Genomic DNA, 23659 nt, shown 5'->3' on the forward strand with positions numbered 1-23659 from the left:
TCACAGCTACTATAAAACAAACAGCTGGATTCAAGGGACACACGTTGTGGCTCCAGCTATGGGAAACCACTTACTTTTTTAGTTTTACTGTGAGATACGATTCCCCCTTGGCACACATACTCTGCTATTAATACAAGAGGCAATTATAGTACATGTAAAAGCTATGCTTTTTACGAACATGTGGCCTTAAAGTGAAACAAATAAGGCAGGTACAGAGATAGGCGTTCCACTGGTCACAGCCACAGAAATAATCAATGCCAACCTCATATGTTTCCTAAACAGAGCCTGGGAACAACCCAATTTAAATTGGAAAAAAAATGAGTGGGGTTGTCTGAGGCAAATAAGTCACATTTTTAAAGGGGTTGTTCACCTTAAAATTAACTTTCAGAATGATGTAGAGAGATGTTTTGAGAAACTTTGCAATTGGTTTCATTTATTATTATTATTATTATTATTATTATTTTTTGAGTTATTCAGCTTTTTATTTAGCATATCACCAGTTTGCTATTTCAGCATTCTGGTTGCTAGGATCAAAAATTACCATAGCATCACACAGTGATATGAATAAAAGACTGGAACATGAATAGGAAAGGGCTTGAGTAGAAAGATGAGCAATAAAAAAAGTAGTAATAGCAATTAATTTGTAGTCTTACAGAGCATTTGTTTTTTAGATGGGTCAGTTAGCCCCATTTTAATGCTGAAAAGATTCAAAAGGCGGCAAATAATTCAAAAACTATAGAAAATAAAAAATGAAGACCAAATGAAATGTTTAGAATTAGCATTCTATAACATACTAAAAGTTAACTTAAAGGAAAAGGAAAGCTACCAAAGCAGTTTATTGCCAATAGATTAGCCCCAATAGTGCAAGCTATAACACTATATTTACTCTGTAGAATGCTTTACCATACCTGAGTAAAAAGCTCTAGAAACTCTCTCTGATAGCAGCTGCCATATTAGCTTGGTGTGACCACTTCCTTCCTGAGTCTCTCCCTGCTCACTCATAGCTCAGATAAAAGCAGGGAGGAGAGGGGGAAAGGGAGGGGGAGAGGAAGAGAGGTACAAACTGAGCATGCTCAAGCCCTAGCCCAGGAGGTTTATGCTGAAAACAGGAAGTCTGATACAGAAGCTCATGTATACACAAAAACAGGAAAGAAATGGTGTGTTTCTTTTGAAAGAGCAGCATTACCTTGAGGGTTTACTGGTGTATTTATATAGGCCTTTCTAATAAAGCTTTCTTAATTTTATCATTTCCTTCTCCTTTAAAGGTGAACCACCCCTTTAAAGACAATATATTTCCAGTAATTATACAGTAATTTCTCCTGTGAAACTGCAATGTTTTTACAGTTAAAATGCTAGCTCTGGGTACTAAGGGTTTCTATACTGACCAAAGGAATTCAGAAAACTCTGCAATTAATGAATTTTACGCTAATAAAAACAGGTGAACACCAATGTACAACATGTGTTTATGTAGACTAAGCAAGCTCTCTAACATTTTATCAGAAAATCAGACTACGGGGAGGCTTTTTTTCTTCCAAGTGAGTGTGTGACATGTTATTTTACCTGTGAAAACATCAACACAGTAATTATATATGATTTTCATCTGACAATGCACACAAGCAGCAGAGAACAGTGTGAAGTTCACCTCCTATCATGCAACTTTTGTTGACTTGGGAGGCGATGGCATGTGTGTGACTTTGGTGCAGTATTTGGCAGAGAGAAATGTCAATTTCTAAAAGTGTTACAAGACGTGCAAAGACTTGTGTTAAGACCCATTTCACTTTCAGTGCAAAAAGCAACCCTGTATCCTCACGTTATTCAATTAATCATTGTGATTAGCACACAGGAATGACAATGTTGACAAAGATTTACATTATCTCTTATTAAAGGTTATGGGAGAACCTACAGACATGTCTATCATAAAAAGTGCTATTAATGATTCTGCTTGGCTGGCAAGTCAGCTAGAAGCTGAGATGGCAATACTTTCCCAACAGCTTTGTGAATTGAACATTTTCAAGGCAAAGTGTTTACCAGTATTTTACAACAAGGGAATATATACAGACACTTGGGGGAAGATTCATCAAAGGTCGAATTTCGAGTTTACGTGAATTTTTGTTTACTCTAATAAATTTGAATATACTCACAACACGAATGGGAGGTTATTTAAGAAATAACTTGAACGAATATTATCGACCCAAAAACTGGAATCAGATGAACTCGAATCAAGTTTTTTCTGCGAAAAAAACTTGAATGTCAGGAAGGATAGGCTATTAACATCTTCAAATGGGTCACTGGACCTCTCCCACTGACGTCTACATAAACTCAGCAGGTTTTCGGTGGTGAATAGTCGTTTTCGAATTGTTCCCAGGGTCCAGGTATGAAAAATCTTGAATTTGAATTTGAGTTTGGATTATTCCCAACTTGAATTTGTGACTATAATCAAAGTGGAGCGAGAGAGAAAAATCCAGAAATTAAGACATTTATTGAAGTCAGGACATGTTGTCTCTGATGGCAAATTCTAACAGCATTGCAAACACACACAAGAAAATAGTATTTTGAAAACTATCCGTATCAAGTGTTGTACAGATTCTCTTGTTCTCAGCTACAGTACATTTATATCTTTAAAATGGTAGGATTTAAGTGGGAAGTGCTATTAATGATTCTGCTTGACTGGCCAATGACATAGAAGCTGAGATGGCAATACTTTCCCAACAGCTTTGTGAATTGAACATTTTCAAGGCAAAGTGTTTACCAGTATTTTACAACAAGGGAATATATACAGACACTTGGGTAAGATTTATCAAAGGTCGAATTTCGAGTCTATGTGAATTTTTTTTACTCTAATAAATTTGAATATATTCACAACTCGAATGGGAGGTCATTTAAGAAAAAACTCAGATGAAGATTATCGACCCAAAAACTTAAATCAAGATTTTTCTCAGAAAAAAACTTGAATGTCAGGAAGGCTATTAACATCTTCAAATAGGTCACTTGACCTCTCCCATTGACGTCTACATGAACTTGGCAGGTTTTAGGTGGTGAATAGTCGAATTCGAATTGTTCCCAGGGTCCAGGTTAGATAAATCTCAAATTTGAATTTGAGTTTGGTTTATTCCCAAATCAAATTTGTGAGTTTTGACCAAAAATCAAACTCAAAAATTCTAATTCATATTTACAATTCGACCCTTAATAAACCTACCATTGAAAATTGGATCAAACACCTTTAATAATATAATATTTTGCAGGGCAAATAGAGAATGGGAATGTGATGCCCAAGTAAAAAAAAATTATATATATACCTTCCTTGTGGTTTTAAGTACAGGTAAGGGACCTGTTATCCAAAATGGTTGGGACCTGGGTTTTTCCAGATAAGGGATCTTTCTTTAATTTGGATCACCATACCGTAACGGTGGCCATACAAGGACAGATTAAAACTGCCGATACCGGTCCTTTAGACCAATTCGGAAGCTTATCTGCTGTATATGTATATGGAGGCTGTGTTCCTGGTCGACCCGTTGGAGCCCATTGCTCCTCGTTGTAATCCTATCGTTTGTCCCTAGGTCCGAACGTTGGGATAAACCCAATATAGCCCTGTGATATGGTGGGCATATCAGGGAAAGATCTGCTCATTTGGCAATGTCGTCAAACGAGCGGATCTTATAGGGTATGGCTAGCTTAAGTATTTCCATATGAATCAAACCCAATAGGATTGCTTTGCCTCTACTAAGGATTAATTTTATCTTAGTTGGGATCAAGTACAAGTTACTGTTTCATTATTACAGAGGAAAAGAAAATCATTTTTAATAATTTGAAGTATTTGATTATAATGGAGTCTATGGGAGATTACCTTACCGTAATTCTGAGCTTTTTGGAGAATGGGGTTTCAAAATGTAATGAACCTGGATTTTTGCACTACTCTTCCCACTTAAATCCTACCATTTTAAAGATATAAATGTACAGTATCTGAGAACAGGAGAATCTGTTCAACACTTACTTTGATAGTTCTCAAAATACAATTTTAGTGTGTGTGTGTGTGTGTATACACAATGCTGATAGAATTTGCCATCACAGACAATATGTCCTGACTTCAATAAATGTCTTTCATTTCTGGATTTTTCTCTCTCGCTCCACTTTGATGATAGTCATGCTGACAACTTTTTTTGCTCCATCAAACTCAGCAGCACAATTACATGAATTTGCTTTTAATAAATTACCATTTTTGCATATATCAGTCAAAGCATTAAGACTAAATAATAGCACAGTAAATGCATTATTAATTTAATTGCCATAGCCTGTTTAGCTAACTTCTATCATAATTTGTTTTAACATGCAACCTATCAGAGAGCAGAGCCACATCCAAAGCGCACAAAGTAAACAGATTATATTGTCCTGGAGAAATTAAAATGTAGCAAGCTTGCACTATTGTAGCCAGTGCATTAATGTTTTAAACAGGTAAGAAAAAAGTAATATAATTTGGAAGGGAATAAAGATTTAGTTTGCTGATGGAGACATTCTTGCTTACTGCAGCCACTCAAAAGCATCACGGAAGGAAATGTTAAGTAACTAACTGTATTCTTTAATATTACCTGTATCTTAAACTTTTTACAAAGCTGGATAAGGCAAATTAAAGGCAAACTATCGCAGAAACACTGGCAGTTCTCAAAATAAAATGCACAAAGGTGTCACATATTTCTTTACTTATGGCCTACATTTGAATACCTCACCCCATTATGCAATATTATAAAAATCTGTTTTCTTACACCATTAAATAGTCAAATCCACTGTTCCTAAATAAGTCTGAGGGCACCCAAACAGAGGGAGATTGGTGTTATCCCAAGCACCATAAAATTTATGAGAGGGTTTTATTTGTACCTCTATTTGTACCAAGGTAATTTAGAAGATGATACTAAAGTGAGACCACGCTAATGGTATCATTGAGTTCTTATTGTGATGACTTAAGTACAGGGCCTTAAGATTTATAAGTTATCCTTTTGGCGTTTAGCCTGCAGAGATTGACGAGTGTAGTAGAGCAGAAAGGTCAGAGAATAACCCTAGTTTCCAAAACATGTTTTAATTTCCCTAGGGAGCCAATGGGGAGGTGTCAGCTATAGTTTAGCCATGTCTTGGATTAATAAGCAAAGTTAGAGATAATCAATAAGAATAGGTGGCAGTGTCTAGGCAAATTTTGGGAAGGTAAAAAGTTATGCAAGGGATTTAGGGCAAATAATACCTAGAAGAGCTGCAAACAGGTTTCTGTGCAACTATCCTCTTGTAATACAACAGCCCAGACTAGAAAATGTAAGTGTTCCCCTGCAATTTTTCCCAGACAGGACAACATGTTATTATAGTCATATTATTATAGCTATTAAGAAACACTCACAAGCACTCTATTGTGTAGAGGTATTACTAAATCTGTTTCCCACTTCAGTGCATTGTTTAACCTTCTGAATACAAGACATTTTGCTTTTGGACTAACTACAGCAGAATTAGGTGCTCTCTTACTATAGCTATATATACTATAGCCCAGAAGATGGATGAATGATATCTGGTGCAGAAAAGAAAAAGAACTTGACAGGCTGGCTAAATTGGAGGGTCTATGGACGCCTAAGATCTCCTAGAGTGTCAATGCACCCATGAGCATGTATCTATTGAATATAAACATAAAATAGCTGAACTTAATAATATACTGTGATGGGCTGAATTTAGTTTTTTTTTGTGTTAATGTTAATTATGTTTGCTGGCCAGTAATCTGTGTAAATAACTATGTATAATTTATTTAAATACTTTGTTTAGGTGTAAACTAGTTTTGGTTAACAAACTGAGGCCTACTTTGTATTGAAAGCTGTGTTTGCTACATGTTAATACACAAGAGTGTGCATGGAAAACTTTATTTTTATATATAATAGTGCAATTGATTGTGCAAAGTTTCATGAAGCACTTACCTAGAGCTCTCAGAAAAAAACACTTCCTAAAGGGGTGGGCAGCCTCTCAATAAATATTTATAAGGTAGATGCTGATCACATGGTGTCAACATAGAGCAGTCTGGAAACTATAAAAAGCTGCAGACTGAAATCATGGGGAGTCTGTGTTAAGCCTTTGTGAGAGGTAGTTCTGCAGCTTCAGGTGCATGCTTGCAGGGTTACTGCTGACCCCCTGCTGGTGAAAGTGTATACTGCATCTTTGCATATTGTTTTCTGCGTTTGCTTAAAAAAATAAAGCACAAATTTTTGACTGAAGATCTGCCTGGCTACTGAACTTACATGCGCCCAATGACATATACACATAAAGGTTATTTTATTATTAATAGGCTCAGTGCAAAGTGAAAAATGTACACAAAATTGTTTCCATCTAAATACTATTCCCAAAGATACTTATGTGACACTCTTTCATACTTGTGCATTGCACCAACATGTCTGTTACATCTATGTCTACTACACTCTAACACATGATAACATCAACAGGTATACTAAACAGCTCCGAAGAAAACAAAGGGTCTGATTTACTAAAATTAAAAGCCTAAAGGATTCCAAGCAGTTGGCACTTCTAACAGTCTAGAAAGTGTTAACAAATTGAAATATTTATCCATATGGACCAATGTGTCAGTTTGGCATAACTTTTTGAACTAGTTTGAGCAGTAACTCCCTTCTGGTCTATGGGGGAGGGGGGTGTTAGAGTTTAGCAGTAATGCTTTATGGGAACACCCCTGAAATCGTAATACCTGTTTGATATTAGAATATTAACATTTCTTAGAGATGTTAAAATCAGCCGTGGAATGATCATGGAACACAAAGGGGGTTATTTATCAAAGGTCGACTTTTAGAGTTATGTGAGCTTTATTAAGGAGAATTCAACCCTAACATTAAAAAACCCCTACTGCCCTACCCTACATAGACCCCATCCCTCCAGTCTAAATGTTATCAGGGCAAATGCCCCTAACATTTTATTTACCCCTTGGTGCAGATTCAGGCATTGGAAGTCACGGGCGACATCTTCTTCTCTTCGGAAATCTTCAGAATGAGAGCGTGGCGGCGCATGCGCAGTTGGAGCAATTTTCTGTCTCACGACAACTGCGCATGCGCCGAAACGCACAAATATTGCCGAAGCGCCAGTCTCATTCTGAAGATTACCGAAGGGGCTGAAGATGGCGCCCATGAACTCCGATGCCTGAATCTGCATCACAATGCATAAAGCACACAAACATCAACTAGTAACATGGTAATCTAGAATTGAGTGCATATCCCTTTAAGGATATTTGAGTGAAATTGTAATTGTGGATAACTATAAAGTTGTGTTTTGTGAAAAAACATGCCATACTCTGAGGAAGTGCCACGTGGCATGAAACGCAACAGTGATAGAGACTTAGTGCACAGGGTCGAAGCTGACATGATATTTATATTTGTTAATAAATCAGTGTGTCCTAGAAGTCCGTATCTGTGATTTGTACACAATCATCAAGAATTTTATTGTATGATGTGGTGTCAGCTGTGTTGATAATAATAATTGGCTTATCTTAAATTGCCAATTTTAATAAATGGAAGGGGTCTTCGTCTTTTTCCATAGAGTATATGTTCTACCTAGCAGAGGATCACAAGGTATACAAGACATTCAGCTGCTCACTCAAAAGACATGAAAATGTAACTAGAACTATGCCAGTTACTCATTTTAGAGATTAACAGTACTGAATGCTGCTTAAAAAAACACTAACTTAATTCAATGTAATTTAGTAATGATTTCAAATTGAAAAAACCCTTACCTTTCCTTTGGAGTACCCAGGCCATGCTTTCCAAGTAAATGTGTGTTCAAATGCTTCTTCATAACAAAGGCCACCCTGAAAAATACAAAGAACGTAAGTCACAAGACAAATGAAACCAGTACAAAGTAGATGGATATTTCCAGTTTGTAGAGTATCAAAGGAACAGGTACCAGTTTATAGCAAAGTTACAATATTTTTTAACAAGCATCTCTGGTAGACTGTAAGTTACAGCGGGCAGGAGCCTTTCATATTGTCTCTTTGACAACATGGCACTCAAAGGAGAACTAAACCCTAAAAATCAATGTGTATAAAAATTCTATGTTTTATATATACTAAACTTATTGCATCAGCTTGTCAATAGCAGCAATGATCCAGAACTTCAAACTTGTCACAGGGGGTCACCATCTTAGAAAGTATCTGTGACACTCACATGCTCAGTGGGCTCTGATCAGCTGTTGAAAAGCTTAACTTAGGGGTTGTTGCTAATTATCAAGCAGAAAATTGGGGCTGGTCTGTAATATAAGCTGATGCTACAGGGCTGATTATTAAATTTGGATGCTTCTGTGCTGCCATGTAGTAATTATTACTAATCAGTCTTATAGTGTGACATTACTATTCTACATGTACTGTATATTGTGAGTTAGTCCCTACGCTCAGTGTCAGCAGCACAGAGCATGTGCAGTGAATTAGTAGAAAAGAAGATGGGGAGCTACTGGGGCATCTTAAGAGACACTTAGAGACTTTACTGCTAAAGGGCTGTGGTTGCCTTGGGCTGGTACAGAAGCTCAAAACATTATGTACAACATTGCTAGCTACTTCTTTGGTTAGGATTTAGTTCTCCTTTAAGCGCTGTGTACTTATTTATATTCATTGTATTTGTTATGTTACTTGTCCTTTTTGCGTGAACTTCTATACATTGACTGTACAGCGATGCATATCCTTACAGCACTTTATAAATAAAGTTATTCCTAGACATACCTACAATGAGGTTTTAATTGTAGCCGGTCACTAATTCAGCTTTGCCAATGAAGGCAGAACAGGCCGTGCTTACTATAGCCATTACAGAACAGACAGTTGTGTTTATGTACAAATTTAAAGGAGCCATTTGGAAGTTCTAAAAAGGAAAATCGGCAATAAAAGGAATGACAGGAACAGTAAAAATAAAGTCTCACGGACAACCTGATTTTTGGTTGCCAGATGCCAGCTGGAAAGAGCCAGAGTAGGAAGGCTAATATTTAACCAAGCAAAATATGAAGTGAAGGCCAGCTAAAAAGTTGGTTGGAATAGGTCCTTACAATTTCATCTGCTATCAACAGCAATGACATTTCAAAACTTTCAAAAATCCTTTAATATATTTGAATTATGCTTGAATATTAGAATGTAGCTTAGAATTCCATTATCTTTCATTATGCAATTTTTTTTTATTTCCATTAACAATTCCATTAACAACTTTTGTTAAAGCACAAGTTAAAAGAAAAAACACCCACACAAAAATGAATCTGAATGAAACAAATGTACGGTATGTATTATAAGAGAGACATACAATACACAGTATATGTAAGGCGACAGCAGTTGGAACTCTGAGCCGAAGTTTAATTATGCTGCAAGATGACTTGTTTCAGACACCCATCAAAAAGCTGAAAATTTACATGGCTCGCTCCATAAGCAAATGTGTTTTTGTTACAACTTCCAATGTGAAATGGACTTGCAAATATTTTTGTTAATTACGTATTACAGCTGTCCTTCATAAACTTAATTACTAATTGCTAAAAGGCAATAAAATGACTTTTGATTATGCACACGAAAAGCATGAAATATGCAAAAGAAAAAGTGATTTTAATTACCCGCACAGATATGAAAGGGTACAAATCAAACTGGCATGTTCTACATTTTCCAACATTAAGCACTCAATTCATGTTGACATTTTGCTGTAACAACTTTGCTGAATTTTAAGGTATTAAAGCACAGAACCAGTTTCTACTTCTTTGCTTTTATGTATTATGTATTAGTGTTTAATAGAATCTAAACCCAAAATATGAAGTGTCCACTGAACACTTTTGCAATTTTTGTTAATGTTTTATTTTTTGTAGTTTCTGGAAAATTAGCAGTTTTAGACTATTAATATCCAGTTTTTGCATCAACAGCTCTCTGCTAAGTCCAGTGTTAACAGCCCTATATAAGCATACTTTATACACTTCTTGTTGCTCAGTAACCCTTGAGAAGCTGATTCACTCCTTCAGAGAGAGCTATTGAGCCAAAACCTGGGTATTAGCAGTCTAAAACTTCTATTACGTCAAAAGCAGCTAAAATTATAATGAAATAAAATTGCAAAGGCTCTGAGTAAGTATACATCAATTCATTTGAGGGGGGGTTTGATCCCCTTTAACATCTGCACAGTCTATTTTTCAACAGATAATCCTGAAGAGGCTTGTTCCTGGTCTTTACTATTGCTGTGTCCCTTAGCTATTTAATGGAGAATGCAGTTAGCACAAACTATTCCTTTGCAATGTATGGTGAACCAATAACCACATTGTAAAAAGTCATATATATTTATGTATATGGGCTGAAATGTGTTTAAAGGGCATCAATAAACTAAAAATTGCTTCCCCGACTTGAGATACAGGGCACTTCTCATTAAATGAACAGTAAGTCCCGGTAAAGCTGCATGGTGATTGGATGAGCTGGAGGGGAAGTTCAAACCTCAGCTATCCAATCCCTGAGCAGCTCAACCAGGACAACTCTGTGACCAATAAGGGAAAGTAATGGACAGAAGATACCCCCCCCCCCGTGCTCCCGCCCTGCCTTCACCAAGTCGGCAGCTCTCAGAAAGCAGGGGGGCCAGGCTAATCAAGTAAGTGCGGCGTGGCCGGGCCCCCCTTACCCTCGGGCCCCTACAACTATCCCTCCTGTCCCCCCCCTGATGGCGGCCCTGAAACCAGCTGTGTAGCTGGTGTGTGTGTAGCCATGGCAGCCATTCAAGTACAAGATACACAGTAGATATCAGATAAGTTCTGATGAATCCCAATGTATAGTACAGAGCTTATCAGTTATCTGCTGTGTAGCCTGTGGCTTTTCTCCTTTTTCAGCTTTGAATGGCTGCCCCCATAGCCACACAGCAGCTGGTTCATATAAACTATAGTAGTCTTTCTGAAGCAAACACACCAGTTTACCAGTGCAGTGCAACAGTATATTATATTTTCATTACATTAAAACACTTTCATTTTTGGTGTAACTGTTCCTTTAAGCATATATGTGTGCCCCAATATGGCCACCTGCATCAAGAGCTCCCAGTGGCGGGAGGGAGCACTTGTGTATGGTACAAAACATACTATTGATTCCCCCATCTGGGGTGAGAGCTCTGTTAGCCTGCTCCTCTGGTTGGGGAAATAATTTTTAGATGATAGGTGCCCTTTAACCTATTAAAAACAAATTAAGTTAAATTAATACTGGGTTGCTATTTTACCACAAGTTGTGTTTTTAGCATTTCAGAAGTGTCTAGTAAAAGTCAGAACAATGTATATAAATAAATACTTGCAGGACATTAAAAGTCTATTTGTGTTCTTTGCATTTTGCTTTGCAGTGCTGCATAATTATGCATTAGGAAAGGATATTAAATGTACTGTGTGTACTGAATGCAGATCGTTCCACCAGTGATCAGCAGGGTCACATTTTTAGTTCAACAGAATGAGAATAAGATTTCCATAATTTCTTGTATTTGTGGACATATGTTGTATGTGCCCTCCCCACATAAAAGGTTAAAACACTCCGCTTCCCATACATTACAAATAAATATATCATTATAGATTAATTTGAAAACATATAGTCCTTTTCTCTAATGTAAAAATGGGTATTTTTTTTTCTTATAAAATAAATTAGTCAAATCACGGAGACTCCCTTATACCCATGGCTCCAATTTTCTTATGGTGACTGTGTAATATTTTGCAATGTAAAATTGACTGAGATGGAAGCTATTTTGCATGGAACAGTGGTCATGGCTAACAAATGAGAGTTTTGTAGGCTGAGTGTTAGTCCCCTGCTTCATCTGCCACCCCTAATGACAGTAGCCACCTGCTGTTTTATTGTCACAGCTGGAGCCAGTTCACACTCCTTGGTGCCGTGTTCTGCCCATGAGCGCCAAGCTCTCTCTTCGCCTCATTACTTTGATGAACTTTTTATGGTCAGCACCCATGAAGACCTCATCTAGGACTACAGAACCCACACTGGCTGCAGGGAGTGCTTCTAGAAAGCATGAAGTGATAAGTCAGAGAGATACTGAAGCTGCTGCTGCTGCCTGTCACTTACTTAAAAAGTCACTGTAGCATCCTTTGGCTCGACAAAGCTTTCAACAGGTATATGGCCACTAGCTTGCAAGTATAGGTAATAATATTGTGTATCTACTAAATCCATTAGAAAGACAAAAGAAAGCTCAAATTTTGCATTATGTTGGCCAGCTTAATACGTTTAGTTTTTCACATCATCTAAATGCTTTATCAGTTATACAAATGGTCTAAAAACGGAGAGCAACAATACAGTTTACATCAATGAGTTTTGAAAAAAGCTCTCAAACTATAAAATGTATATTCTATGTCAATGACATATTTTTACCTCCACCCCACACACACACACACATTTACAGAAAAGAAAGCCCTAACATAATAAGAATAGACTGTGCTAGCAATATGCTCCAGTACAAAAATTTTATTATTTAAAAATTGATGATAAAAAAAATCTCAGTATCACCAAAACCATGCAGAACAAAAAAAAAGCATAACATTTTTTTTTTTTAAACAAAAGTGGGGTATCTTGGCTGCACCTGTCAAACCATGGCCCAGCCCCACTCCACACATACCCCACCCCCTTCTATGCTCCCTGATACACTGCTTAGAACTTTTGGTGACGATTCTATGCATTTCAATGGAGCAGGTAAGTATGTTTTCAGGGGTGCAAATTACTGACAGCGGGAGACAGGCCTGTTACTGTGGGAGAACAGGTGAGAGGGGCTTAACTTAAGGAGACTCCTGATAAAGAAATGGTGGGTTTGGCATGTCTGTATACATTGTCTACAGCCTGCAGAAAGATTATAAAGGAGAACTAAACCCTTGCTAATAAAAACCTACCCTACATAGACCCCCCTCCCTGCCCCCACCAGCCTAGGTGGTACCCTTGAAAACTGCCCCTATCTCTTTACTTGCCCCTCGGTGCAGATTCAGGGCATCAGAGTTCATGGGCGCCATCTTACTCTTCGGGTCTTCTTCCGGTGCTTTGGTAATTTCTGTGACTTTGGCGCATATGCAGTTGTTGCTAAACAGAAGATTGCTCATGAACCGTTACACCACTCCGTTTCCAAAGATTAAGAAGATAAGAAGATGGCGCCCGTAAACTTTGATGCCCTGAATCTGCAGGGGTAAGTATGAGTTAGGAGCATTTACCAAAGATACCACCTAGGAAGGGGGGAGCAGGGTCTATGTAAGGTAGGGGGGTAGGGGTTTTTATTATCAAGGGTTTGGTTCTCCTTTAACACAAGAATAACGTGATAGACAGTGTGGAACAGTATATTATTTAGCCATTGCCTAATAACATATTTTGCATCAGGGCAACAGCCCAAATCGCCATGTAGCTTTGATATGCCTAAAGAATTTACAAAAATAAATAGGTCTCTCTTTTTTAATTTAGGTTTTTTCCTTGCATACAGCATATTAGTAGTAATACACCAATCTTTAAGCACTTTTTAAAAATGCCCCACCCACAGCTTCAAGCCATTTTTAATAGAGTAAATCCTTTACTTTTTATTTTTTCTCATTCTCCTAATATACAGTAGCACTGAGGAAAGGGCCACATAGGCAAAAGCATACATTCTAGGGTGGTTGAACACAGCTAAAAAGCCATACATTCACACACAGTCTATCAGTCACAATAAGATTCAGATGATGCAGTACTTGGCAAGATGTATTTGGTGGGACCTTTGCTCTGTTTATGTAAAGCACTAGGATTTGAGTGCCTGTTTTATGTGTCTCAATCATGTGCAAGTGCATAAAATCAGTAGATAATCACTTGATGTTTATTATTGTGTTAATAGAAAAGCCCGAGTACTATTTATATTTATAAACCCATCAACTTGCAAAAGCATTTATTGTTATTATATATTCCCTCTGCACAATTCCCATAAAAATTAAACACAGACTGAAAGGCATCATCTTACAATCAACATTTATAGGGAACTATTCAAGGAAAACAGTTTGTGGTAATATTAACAAATAATCATATCACAGTGTCATCAATAAAGCTTTCCAGTCTAGTTATAATCTACTTCCCCACAGAGAGACAATACAAAAATCTTTAAAATCAGAACCCCTACTAACTTATAATAAAAAGCTATAAACATTATATTTACTTAAGTTTTGCTTACTTGGTTGTTAAGCTATGTAAGAAGAGCATGGGTCATTAGCTTCATGAATCCCCTAAAACCACTTTACATACGGATATAGGCTTAGCAAATGAATACAACAATTACTAGATTTTGTATGCCGAGGATGCAATTTAAAGTCCAAGTCTAGACAGATAGTGTTATTATACATTAATGAGCACTAGCTCAAAAATCACTACAATCACTGAAATTCTTAAGTATTTAAGACTATGATGGTTCTGTAAAAAAAATACATTTATAGATGTTTTCCCCCAATGAAATCTGAGAATCAATAAAAGTTAACAAATTAAAGGGGTGGTTCACCTTTAAGTTAACTTTTAGTATTTTTAAAATGGCCAATTCTAAGCAACTTTCCATCTAAAAAAACAAATGCTTTGTAAGGCTACACATGTATTGTTATTGCTACTTTGTATTACAGATGAAGCCACTTGGATTTGTGAGTTAAATGCGTCATGACTCAGAGTTAATTGAAGAAACTGTGTTATCTTAAGTTATCTTAACTCATTTAATGCATTTAACCTTTTCATTAGCATACCAAAGCACCATTGTTCACAATGGTGAATGCTTTAATTAGATGGGATGTTGTGACACAGTTTTCTGTGTTAAATGAGATAAATGGGATATCTGTGTTTAGTTATTCTGTGTCAAACAGACAAACCAAAGTGGCTGCATCTGTACTTATCTTTATCAAAGGTTAATAGGGTAATTTGGACCCTAGCAACCAGATTGCTGAAATTGCAAACTGGAGAGCTGCTGAATAAAATGCTAAATAACTAAAAACGGGAAAAAAATGAAGACCAATTGCAAATTTTTTAGACATCATACCAAACATTAACTCAACGGTGAACAATCCCTTTTAAGTGAACCAGATATGTAAAACCAGTAAGAACATTTTCAAGGAATGAATGGACCCAAAACTTGGAATCTGGTTTTCGAAGTAGATGGTCAAGCAATTGTGACGTACCCATATACCCCTGTATTTATGCTTGCTGGTATATAGCAACATGAAATTGTGTTCTTTAAAATCAAAACATAGGCCTTACAGATGATTCATAGATAATTTCATGGCATGATTATATTAATTGAAAGCTTCATATTTAAAACCAATTGTTTCCTTTCTTGCTGTAATTTGGGTTTACAAGGCTTATTATTTGTTCTTCGAAAAATAAAATCTGTGTGTTCTAGACGCCTATGATCCAGAACAGTTATGTTAAATTCTAAGTCTCAAAGACCTCTAGCCTTGAACAGCCATGTTTGTTTAAATTTTCAACAGTATGGATTGCATCTTCTGTGTAACTTTTTGTAACCATAATAGATGACATTTTAAGGGCTACTGGAACACACAGTTATATAAACCTGTTCTAGATTAAATATATAAATCTTACAGCTTCATATTACTACAAATATGCTTGTCCATTTGTTTAAACCCAAAGAGCTTTGCCAGTATGTTTCTCTATAAAGCCACTACGCTAGTCAAAGAGGGCAGGTGTGTGTAACAGTACAGTAAGAAAGTAATTTGTAGAAGTCATGTTAACTAAAGATTTGAATATGCAAGCACACACATAAGTCAATCATTCCTAACATTCCTAACAGTGTCCGCTATTAGACAGTTGAGCCAATGCATTTGAGAGCAAATAGTTGTGCCAAATACTACACTTAGCTTATTGACTTCTTAACACCTGCATTGGCTTGGAATCCTTCCATTCCATAGCCAGATATCCTATGTTTTCAAGTAGACAAATGTCTACATTGTACCCAACTTAGGTGAGGAAGAGAGTTATGTGGTGATGGTTTAATGCAGGCTCTGTTAGTTTGACTTTTGGGTAGGACATTGTAATGGTAATGAATGCAGGTCTAATTTTATAAATTTCCTCTACATTTAGCAATCAGCTGGAGGAATAGCAGGTTGAATGGCACAATCACACACACAGACACCACTTACGCTAACAGAAGAGGACCATGAAGAACCAAAGTCACAATAAAGGGCTGATTTCTCAATGTTACCATTTAAATATTACCACAATTAAGTTATTTTTATTTATTTTTTTTTGCACTAAAACGGATTCGAATTAGGGTTTCCGAAATTCGAATGTTTGCAAATTCATGTAGTAGTCAATAGGAGAAAATTTAGACCCACTGAAAATGAGTAAAATATGAATGTATTTATTCAAGTTTCTTTTTCAACAGTTTTATTACATCAAGTGTTTTAGATTCAAATTTTTAATTTAATAAATTAAAAAATGTTACCATTTAAAAATTACCACAATTAAGTTGTTTTTTGTTTGTTTTTTTGCATTAAAACTCGTTCGAATTAGGGTTACCAAAACTCGAATGTCCGCAAGTTCATGTAGAAGTCAATAGGAATTGTCCGAGGCAAAATTTAGACCCACTGAAAATGAGTCAAATATGAATTTTCATTTATTCATTTTTAACTGTTTTATTACATCAAGTGTTTTAAATTCAAATTTTTAACTTAATAAATAAGTTGTTAATAAGTTGTAATAAGTTGTTAAAATTGTGCATCTATTCTGATTAAAAGAAAAAACTGTACAATTTACAAATTTGAACTTTGATAAATAGATCTCTGAATTCATGTAGCTGCATGTTCAGAAGACAGATCATTACAGCAGCCCAATGACACTGACACACTGATTAAAGACAAATAATTTACTGAAAATGCCCACATACATTTTTGTAATTTTGTCTAATAATTCTACTCTCAACATAATGAATACTTATTTCTATTTATATATATGAAAGGATCAGTAAAAATATAGTAAGTAAAAGAGTATTGTATTGAATGGAGGTAAAGTAGAAGTAAATAACTCTTCTCTCATAGTGACCTCAAAAGAGTGTGAATAATTTAAAAAATCTTAAAAAATCCAGATTGTAAACTCTATGGTGCAGGAAACCTCCATCCCTTTGTCTCCTAGACACTAAGCAGTTAAGCTGTATTGTAACTAACTTTATATTTATGTGTATTGTATTTTTGTACATATTCATATTTATTATTGCAAGGACCCCCTGTTTGTTGTACTATTGTTCTGCTGTACTGTGCTTTGACCTCAAGGAGTGCTATACAAATAAAAATATATATTCATACAAAAAATCTCCTACAGCATAAATACTTAATTTATAAGTATATTAACTTTTAAGTGTGTGGAAGTAATTCATACCCTATAATGCAATGGGTTTCTTAAAATGAGTTTGACGAGTCATTTGTATGTTACATTATTAGTAGGGATGCACCGAATCCAGGATTCTGGCTTTTTTTTTTTGGCCAAACTGAATCGGAATTTGCATATGCAAATTATGGGTGGGGAGGGAAATCGTGTGACTTTTTGTCACAAAACAAGGAAGTAAAACATGTTTTCCCCTTCCCACCCCTAATTTGCTTATGTCAATTAGGAATTGGATTCAGTATTCGGCCAAATCTTTCGCAAAGGATTCAGGGGTTTGGCCGAATACAAAATAGTGGATTCGGTGCATCCCTAATTATTAGTAATATACTATGAGTGATTAAAAGGGATATATTGGTACAAATAAGGAAGAAGGGGCCTGTGGAATTTACATTGCTGTGTTTGTAAAATGACATTATATGTTGCTTATATTGGGGTTGCTTTCATTTCTTCTCTAAGCAGTGTATGTAATTTCCTTTTTATTCTGCTTAAGGTCTGTGCTAGCCTGAGGAGATGCCAGTCCTTTATAGTTTATACAACATGTATATCATATTTGCTGTCTGTTGCAGTAACATAGCTATTCATACTGTAAAAATGGAAAAGATTCACAACTGTTACACATCACTTTAACATAGAATTCTGATGCATTTGCAAAAATAGTAATTTACTCTGAGTGGATTACAATTTAGAAACCAGTGACCCCAAGGAAAATTTGCAAGAGCTTATTCGAAAATAACTGTACTCAAGGGTAATGCAAAATGAAGGGGGGAAAAAGTAAATGAAGTTTAAAAAAAAAAAAAAACCACACACACACACAAAAATCATTCAGAACGTCTTTATAGCACAGTTCCACGCGCTGAAGACAACCTTAGAAAGAAATGCTATGGAATCAAGAAAAAGAAAATAAAACAAACAGTGTCTTATTAATGATGCATAGCCCTGCGCATATAAAATGTAAGAACTATAGGCTGTAGGTCCCATTTACTAATATACATGCTACATTGAACCAGAGCAGTTACCCACAGAAACTAACGAGATTAGTTTAATTTTCTAACTTGTAGAAGGATAGGAAACATTTATTGTTAATCCGTAACTGCACTGGAGCTTTGAAGTACTTGTGTTTGCAATCACCCTATCAATATTGGTGATTTACTTACCAAACAAGAAAAAGATCGCTGGCTACTAATCTCAGGTGGACAAACTTGAATATGGATATATATATGCAAGTTAACCCCAATCGCTTAAACCAATTTAAACAATTTAAGCAAATCAAGCATAACGCTCTTTTAAAAACGATTGAGGTAACTAGCAGCCACACGGTAATCCTTACCGCATGGAACGGAATGGCCTGGGTGTCCAAACCCCAGGCCTTTCACTTGCAATCAAACAGTTCTTATCCAAATCAAAATGAACTCAGCTTTAGCTTGGCACTCACCGCGTCTATCTGATGGCCCGGGTGCTGTGCCCCGAACCCGTAGCTTGGGCGAATAAAATCTTCAGACAAGAGAATGCACGCACTCCTGCAGCCTTGATAGTTGAGGTAAAAGAGTAATTTTTATTTCTTCATGTTAAAAGTAGCGTCCTAACGCGTTTCGTATCAAAAGATACGTAATCATAGGCACAATGTGCCTATGATTACGTATCTTTTGATACGAAACGCGTTAGGACGCTACTTTTAACATGAAGAAATAAAAATTACTCTTTTACCTCAACTATCAAGGCTGCAGGAGTGCGTGCATTCTCTTGTCTGATGATTTACTTACCAAACTAGTTGCGCTAAAAATCCCATTAATTAAAGGTACTTGTGCTTCTTGCACTACCATATAGTTGTAACTGAACACAGGTATACCTATTAACACAAGTCACCTGGAAACCTGGAGTTACTGTCACCTCCAAACCAGGCAGTACCTCCAGAGTTCTCCAATTGCACCAAAAGTAGTTGCACAGCCAAATATGCAACACAGTCTTGAGGAGGGATGCACCAAATCCACTATTTTAAGATTCGGCCGAATACCAAATCCTTTGTGATATATTTTGCTGAATACAGGAGCGAATTAGAACCCTAGTTTACATATGTAAATTAGGGAAGTGAATGGGAAAGAGAACATCGCGCTGCAAGCACAGCTACAAAACTTTTGACTTCCTTGTTTGTGTGAAGAAAGCATTGTGATTTTTTGGTTTCCGATTCAGTTTGGCCAGGCTGACTCTTGGAAAAATCCCGAACCAAATACTAGATTTGGTACATCCCTAGTTTTCGGTCAGTGGTTGGTCAGCAGCACTTTGATCATTACATGTCCTAACTGTACTAGTACATTTCACCTGTTTAACCAAAAACCTCAAGAGGAACTGGCAAAGACTGAAAACATGCCATACACAAGAATCATTTGTGCCCAGCCATGAATAGTAGCAGTGTGTCTGTCACACTCTTTGCAATTGAGAAGGGGCTTTAAAGATAGAACGTATTAAAACCACCTTTAAATTAACTTTTAGTATGTTATACAATGGCTAAGTCTAAGCAACTTTTCAATTTACCAGTTTTTTTCTTTTATATAGTTTTTAAATTAGTTGCCTTCTTCTTATAACTTTGCCCAGTTTTCAATGACCCCATCTAAAAAAACAAATGCTCTGTAAGGTTACAATTGTATTGTTATTGGTACTTTTTATTACTTATATTTTTATTTAGGTCCTCTCCTATTTATATTCCAGTCTCTTATTCAAATTAATGCATGGCTGCTGGGGTTATTTAGAGCCTAGCAACTAGATTGCTGAAATAGCAAACTGGAGAGCTGTTGAATAAAAAGCTAAATAACTCAAAAAAACCCACAAATAATAAAAAATGAAAACCAATTGCAAACTGTCTCAGAATATCGCTCTCTACACCATAGTAAAAGTTAATTTAAAGGTGAACAACCCCTTTACAGGTGTTTCACAAAATGAAAAGTCAACATTTGCATCAAATAAAATGTAATAGTAAAATAAAACCATCAAATATAAATATATATATATATATATATATATATATATATATATATATATATATATATATATATAATATGGTACAGGTATAGGATCCCTTATCCGGAAACCCGATATCCAGAAAGCTCCGAATTACGGAATGGCTGTCTCCCATAGACTCCATTTTATCCAATTAATTCAAATTTTTAAAAATGATTTCCTTTTTCTCTGTAATAATAAAACAGTAGCTTGTACTTGATCCCATCTAAGATATAATTAATCCTTATTGGAAGCAAAACCAGCCTATTGGGTTTATTTCATGTTTAAATGAATTTCTAGTAGACATAAGGAATGAAGACCCAAATTACGAAAAGATCAGTTATCCGGAAAACCCCAGGTCCCGAGCATTCTGGATAACAGGTCCCATACCTGTATAAAAATTAATATATGAAATAGAGAAGTTAAAAAGTGAGTCATTTTACAAAGTTTCACACTGAGGAAGAGGCTGAAAACGTGTTGTTTTAACGGACAACACAATCTTTATTTACAGATAACATGTTGCATACTAAAGAACGTACACTTTGTTCTAACGCAAACTGAAGCAATCTTGGTTTTCCTCTATATTGTACAACTGGAATGTTTTATCTTTTGCCCACCATTACTTTGAAGGTTGATTACTCAAGCAAAAACAGTCATTTTATCTGAATATTAAAATAGTCTGATAGTCAATACAGCTTCCCATTTGGTCTTATTAACATATACCATTAGGAGAACTCAATTTACGATTAATAATAATTTCATTAACTTTCTGCTACTTTAAAATACCATTTTGATCCCCAATGGCTTTAGGCAATAGTTAACGTAAAAACGGGAATGCTTTACGTATTCATAAAAGAGTAATTCGTGTGATCAAGCTTGAAAAATGTATGAAATGCTACCCATCATTAAGCATGCTTCATTAAAACAAACATAATAATGATATTAAACAATCATTTTGGGGAACCACCACAATAATTCATCTGCATTACTAACTTGTTCTCTTACAACACAAACAGATTTTTCTCTGGGTTAATACATTTCTCAAAATCAACGTTCAGCTGTCAGAAAATGGCAACAATCAAAATATTGATACTTAAAGTGGAAATGATCAGACAGCTTGAACTAGCTTTCAGCAATTGCTTTGGAGGAATATAAATCAGAGGTTCTCCGGAATCCATTTAGACATTGGGAGCTACGGTTTACATTTGTCAGAATAAACTGACTTTATAAAGATTCACATTTTTTATTTGTTTTGTTGTTTAAGTTTCCATAATTAAAATGTAGCCAATAGAAATTTATTGGGCAGGGGAAATAAATTAGAAATGTTTATAAAAAACATGTATTTATAGTTGTAATTTTATATTTATAGTGAAGCATTTTACATGACATTATAATCAGTTAAATGATATTAAAAGGAAAACTATGAATTTCTGTCCTGTATTTTTAAGGCACCGGCACAAATAGTAATTGTTGTATGGACAGTTATTAGTTCAGAAGCTGGGCAATAAAACGTTCAAGATTGTTATCCATTCATCAAGTGACAAATGTCATTGGCAAATCAGTCGTTTTCTGAACATCACAAACCTTTGGAAACATTTGAAAATTGGAAAGAGGCACAAAAAGATCTGCCGCGCGTAGCACAGTGAACATTTTTTGGCCACACCACCTAAATAACACATTCATTTTACAAAATTTACAAAATTTGTCAGGTTATGTAAAGTTTGAACACATTTCTGGGGGTTTTAGGGTCAGGTTTTATATGTTATGTGTTATACAGTTTTGCTAAAAAAAAAAAAAAAAAAAATCTCAGTACCCCCAAAAGACCTGCTTATCTTTTTAGTTCCAATTGTATCGAAGTGCAGGTGCCGAGGATTCTGTCAAAATCGTGACTGTCCTGCGAACAACAGGACAGTTAGAAGGCATGCAATCATCTAATGTAAGGTTCAGGGGTTTAACTACAGAGGAAGCAGACCCTGCAGGGGGACCTAGGAGGAATAGGAAGCCCTACTTAATAAGCAAGAAATATATTGGTAAAACAGCTTAATGTGTGAATTACATATATATATCTATATCTATATCTATATCTATATCTATATATATATATATATATAAATACATATATGCTTTCCTTTGATGCACATCTTGTTTATCAATATTAATGTGATATCGAATAACACTTTTTGGGGGGGGAAGTAAAAGTGAAGTTTTTATTTTACTACTCAAAAGGAACAATTTCCTGCTGCATTATGCATAATTGAGAGGGAAAATATGCTTTAAGTTAACACAGAACGATGTAAAGCAGCAGCAGCAATGCAACCTGACATGTTGACATTATTAAAAAAAAAAAATTTAATACGAACGCTGTTAACCAAAATATATAAACAGTTGTGACGAATGGCAAAATTGAAATTACCCTGTGTACATCTTTTGACAAACAGGATATCAATATTATAATTTCACACATTCCAGAGCTGTGCTGTTTTTCCATGGCAAGAAAAGGGCCTTTAAATCTCATACTGGCTGATTGTATAACAGTTGATAAATTAAAAGTGTAATGGTGTTAAACAGATAATACACTGTATGTGGTGGCACTATTTAAAGCACTTTACACAAGAATAAATATCAGTCTTCAATAAAATGAATTTTATCATGTTATAATCATTTCTGCAGAAAGAGTTTCCATGCAGGGTGTGATTTTACAAGTTTTTACTGCATTCTGTTTATTACGGTGCTGTTCATGTGTATTGTTAGCATTATACACACACATGTGACTAAGGACAGGAGCAGGTCCATATTTTTTTCTGAAAGTTAAACACAATTTTCACCAGCTTTCCTCATTATCTTGCTTAACAAAACTCTAGATCAAATAAATCAAAACTGCCTTCAACGTGCCCCAATAAATAAATTACAGAAACATTCAGTGGCAGCAATGATATTTTAAAAAGCTTGTGCAAGCTTGTTGGGTATTGGCATTAGAATGCACGCAGATTTCAGATACAGCATCAGAAGAATTAAGAAAACCTTTTCATAGATGTAAACCTTCCATGCTGGAAGCACGTAATATTCATTACTAATTAGGTGCTTCTGCCCTGTTCAACAACGGTCATCAGAGCCAGACAATGCATATCATATAATGAGGACTTGCTTAGAAAAATATAGACATTTTTATATTTAACTATGATTTCACTAGGGAATAGGTTAATGTGCTTATTTTTTAAGTGTATTGGGAAGTACAATATTAGTTATTTGACTATAAAATACTTTTACCTCTATAAATAAAACTGTACATGTAGTGATGTGAGGATTCACATT

General features: G+C 35.6%; 1 protein-coding gene across 3 annotated transcripts in view; it reads right to left on the reverse strand.

The window, feature by feature from the left end:
* Positions 1-23659, reverse strand: part of znf407.L (zinc finger protein 407 L homeolog) — a 287296-nt gene that overhangs the window by 157314 nt on the left and 106323 nt on the right. For all 3 annotated transcript variants that reach the window (XM_041566348.1, XM_041566349.1, XM_041566350.1), the window contains exon 4: positions 7751-7825. In XM_041566348.1, the coding sequence (XP_041422282.1) occupies positions 7751-7825 (75 nt within the window). The remainder of the gene's footprint in view (positions 1-7750; positions 7826-23659) is intronic.

The sequence above is a fragment of the Xenopus laevis genome, chromosome 6L, assembly GCF_017654675.1.
Source record: "Xenopus laevis strain J_2021 chromosome 6L, Xenopus_laevis_v10.1, whole genome shotgun sequence".
Classification (NCBI taxonomy): Eukaryota; Metazoa; Chordata; class Amphibia; order Anura; family Pipidae; genus Xenopus; species Xenopus laevis.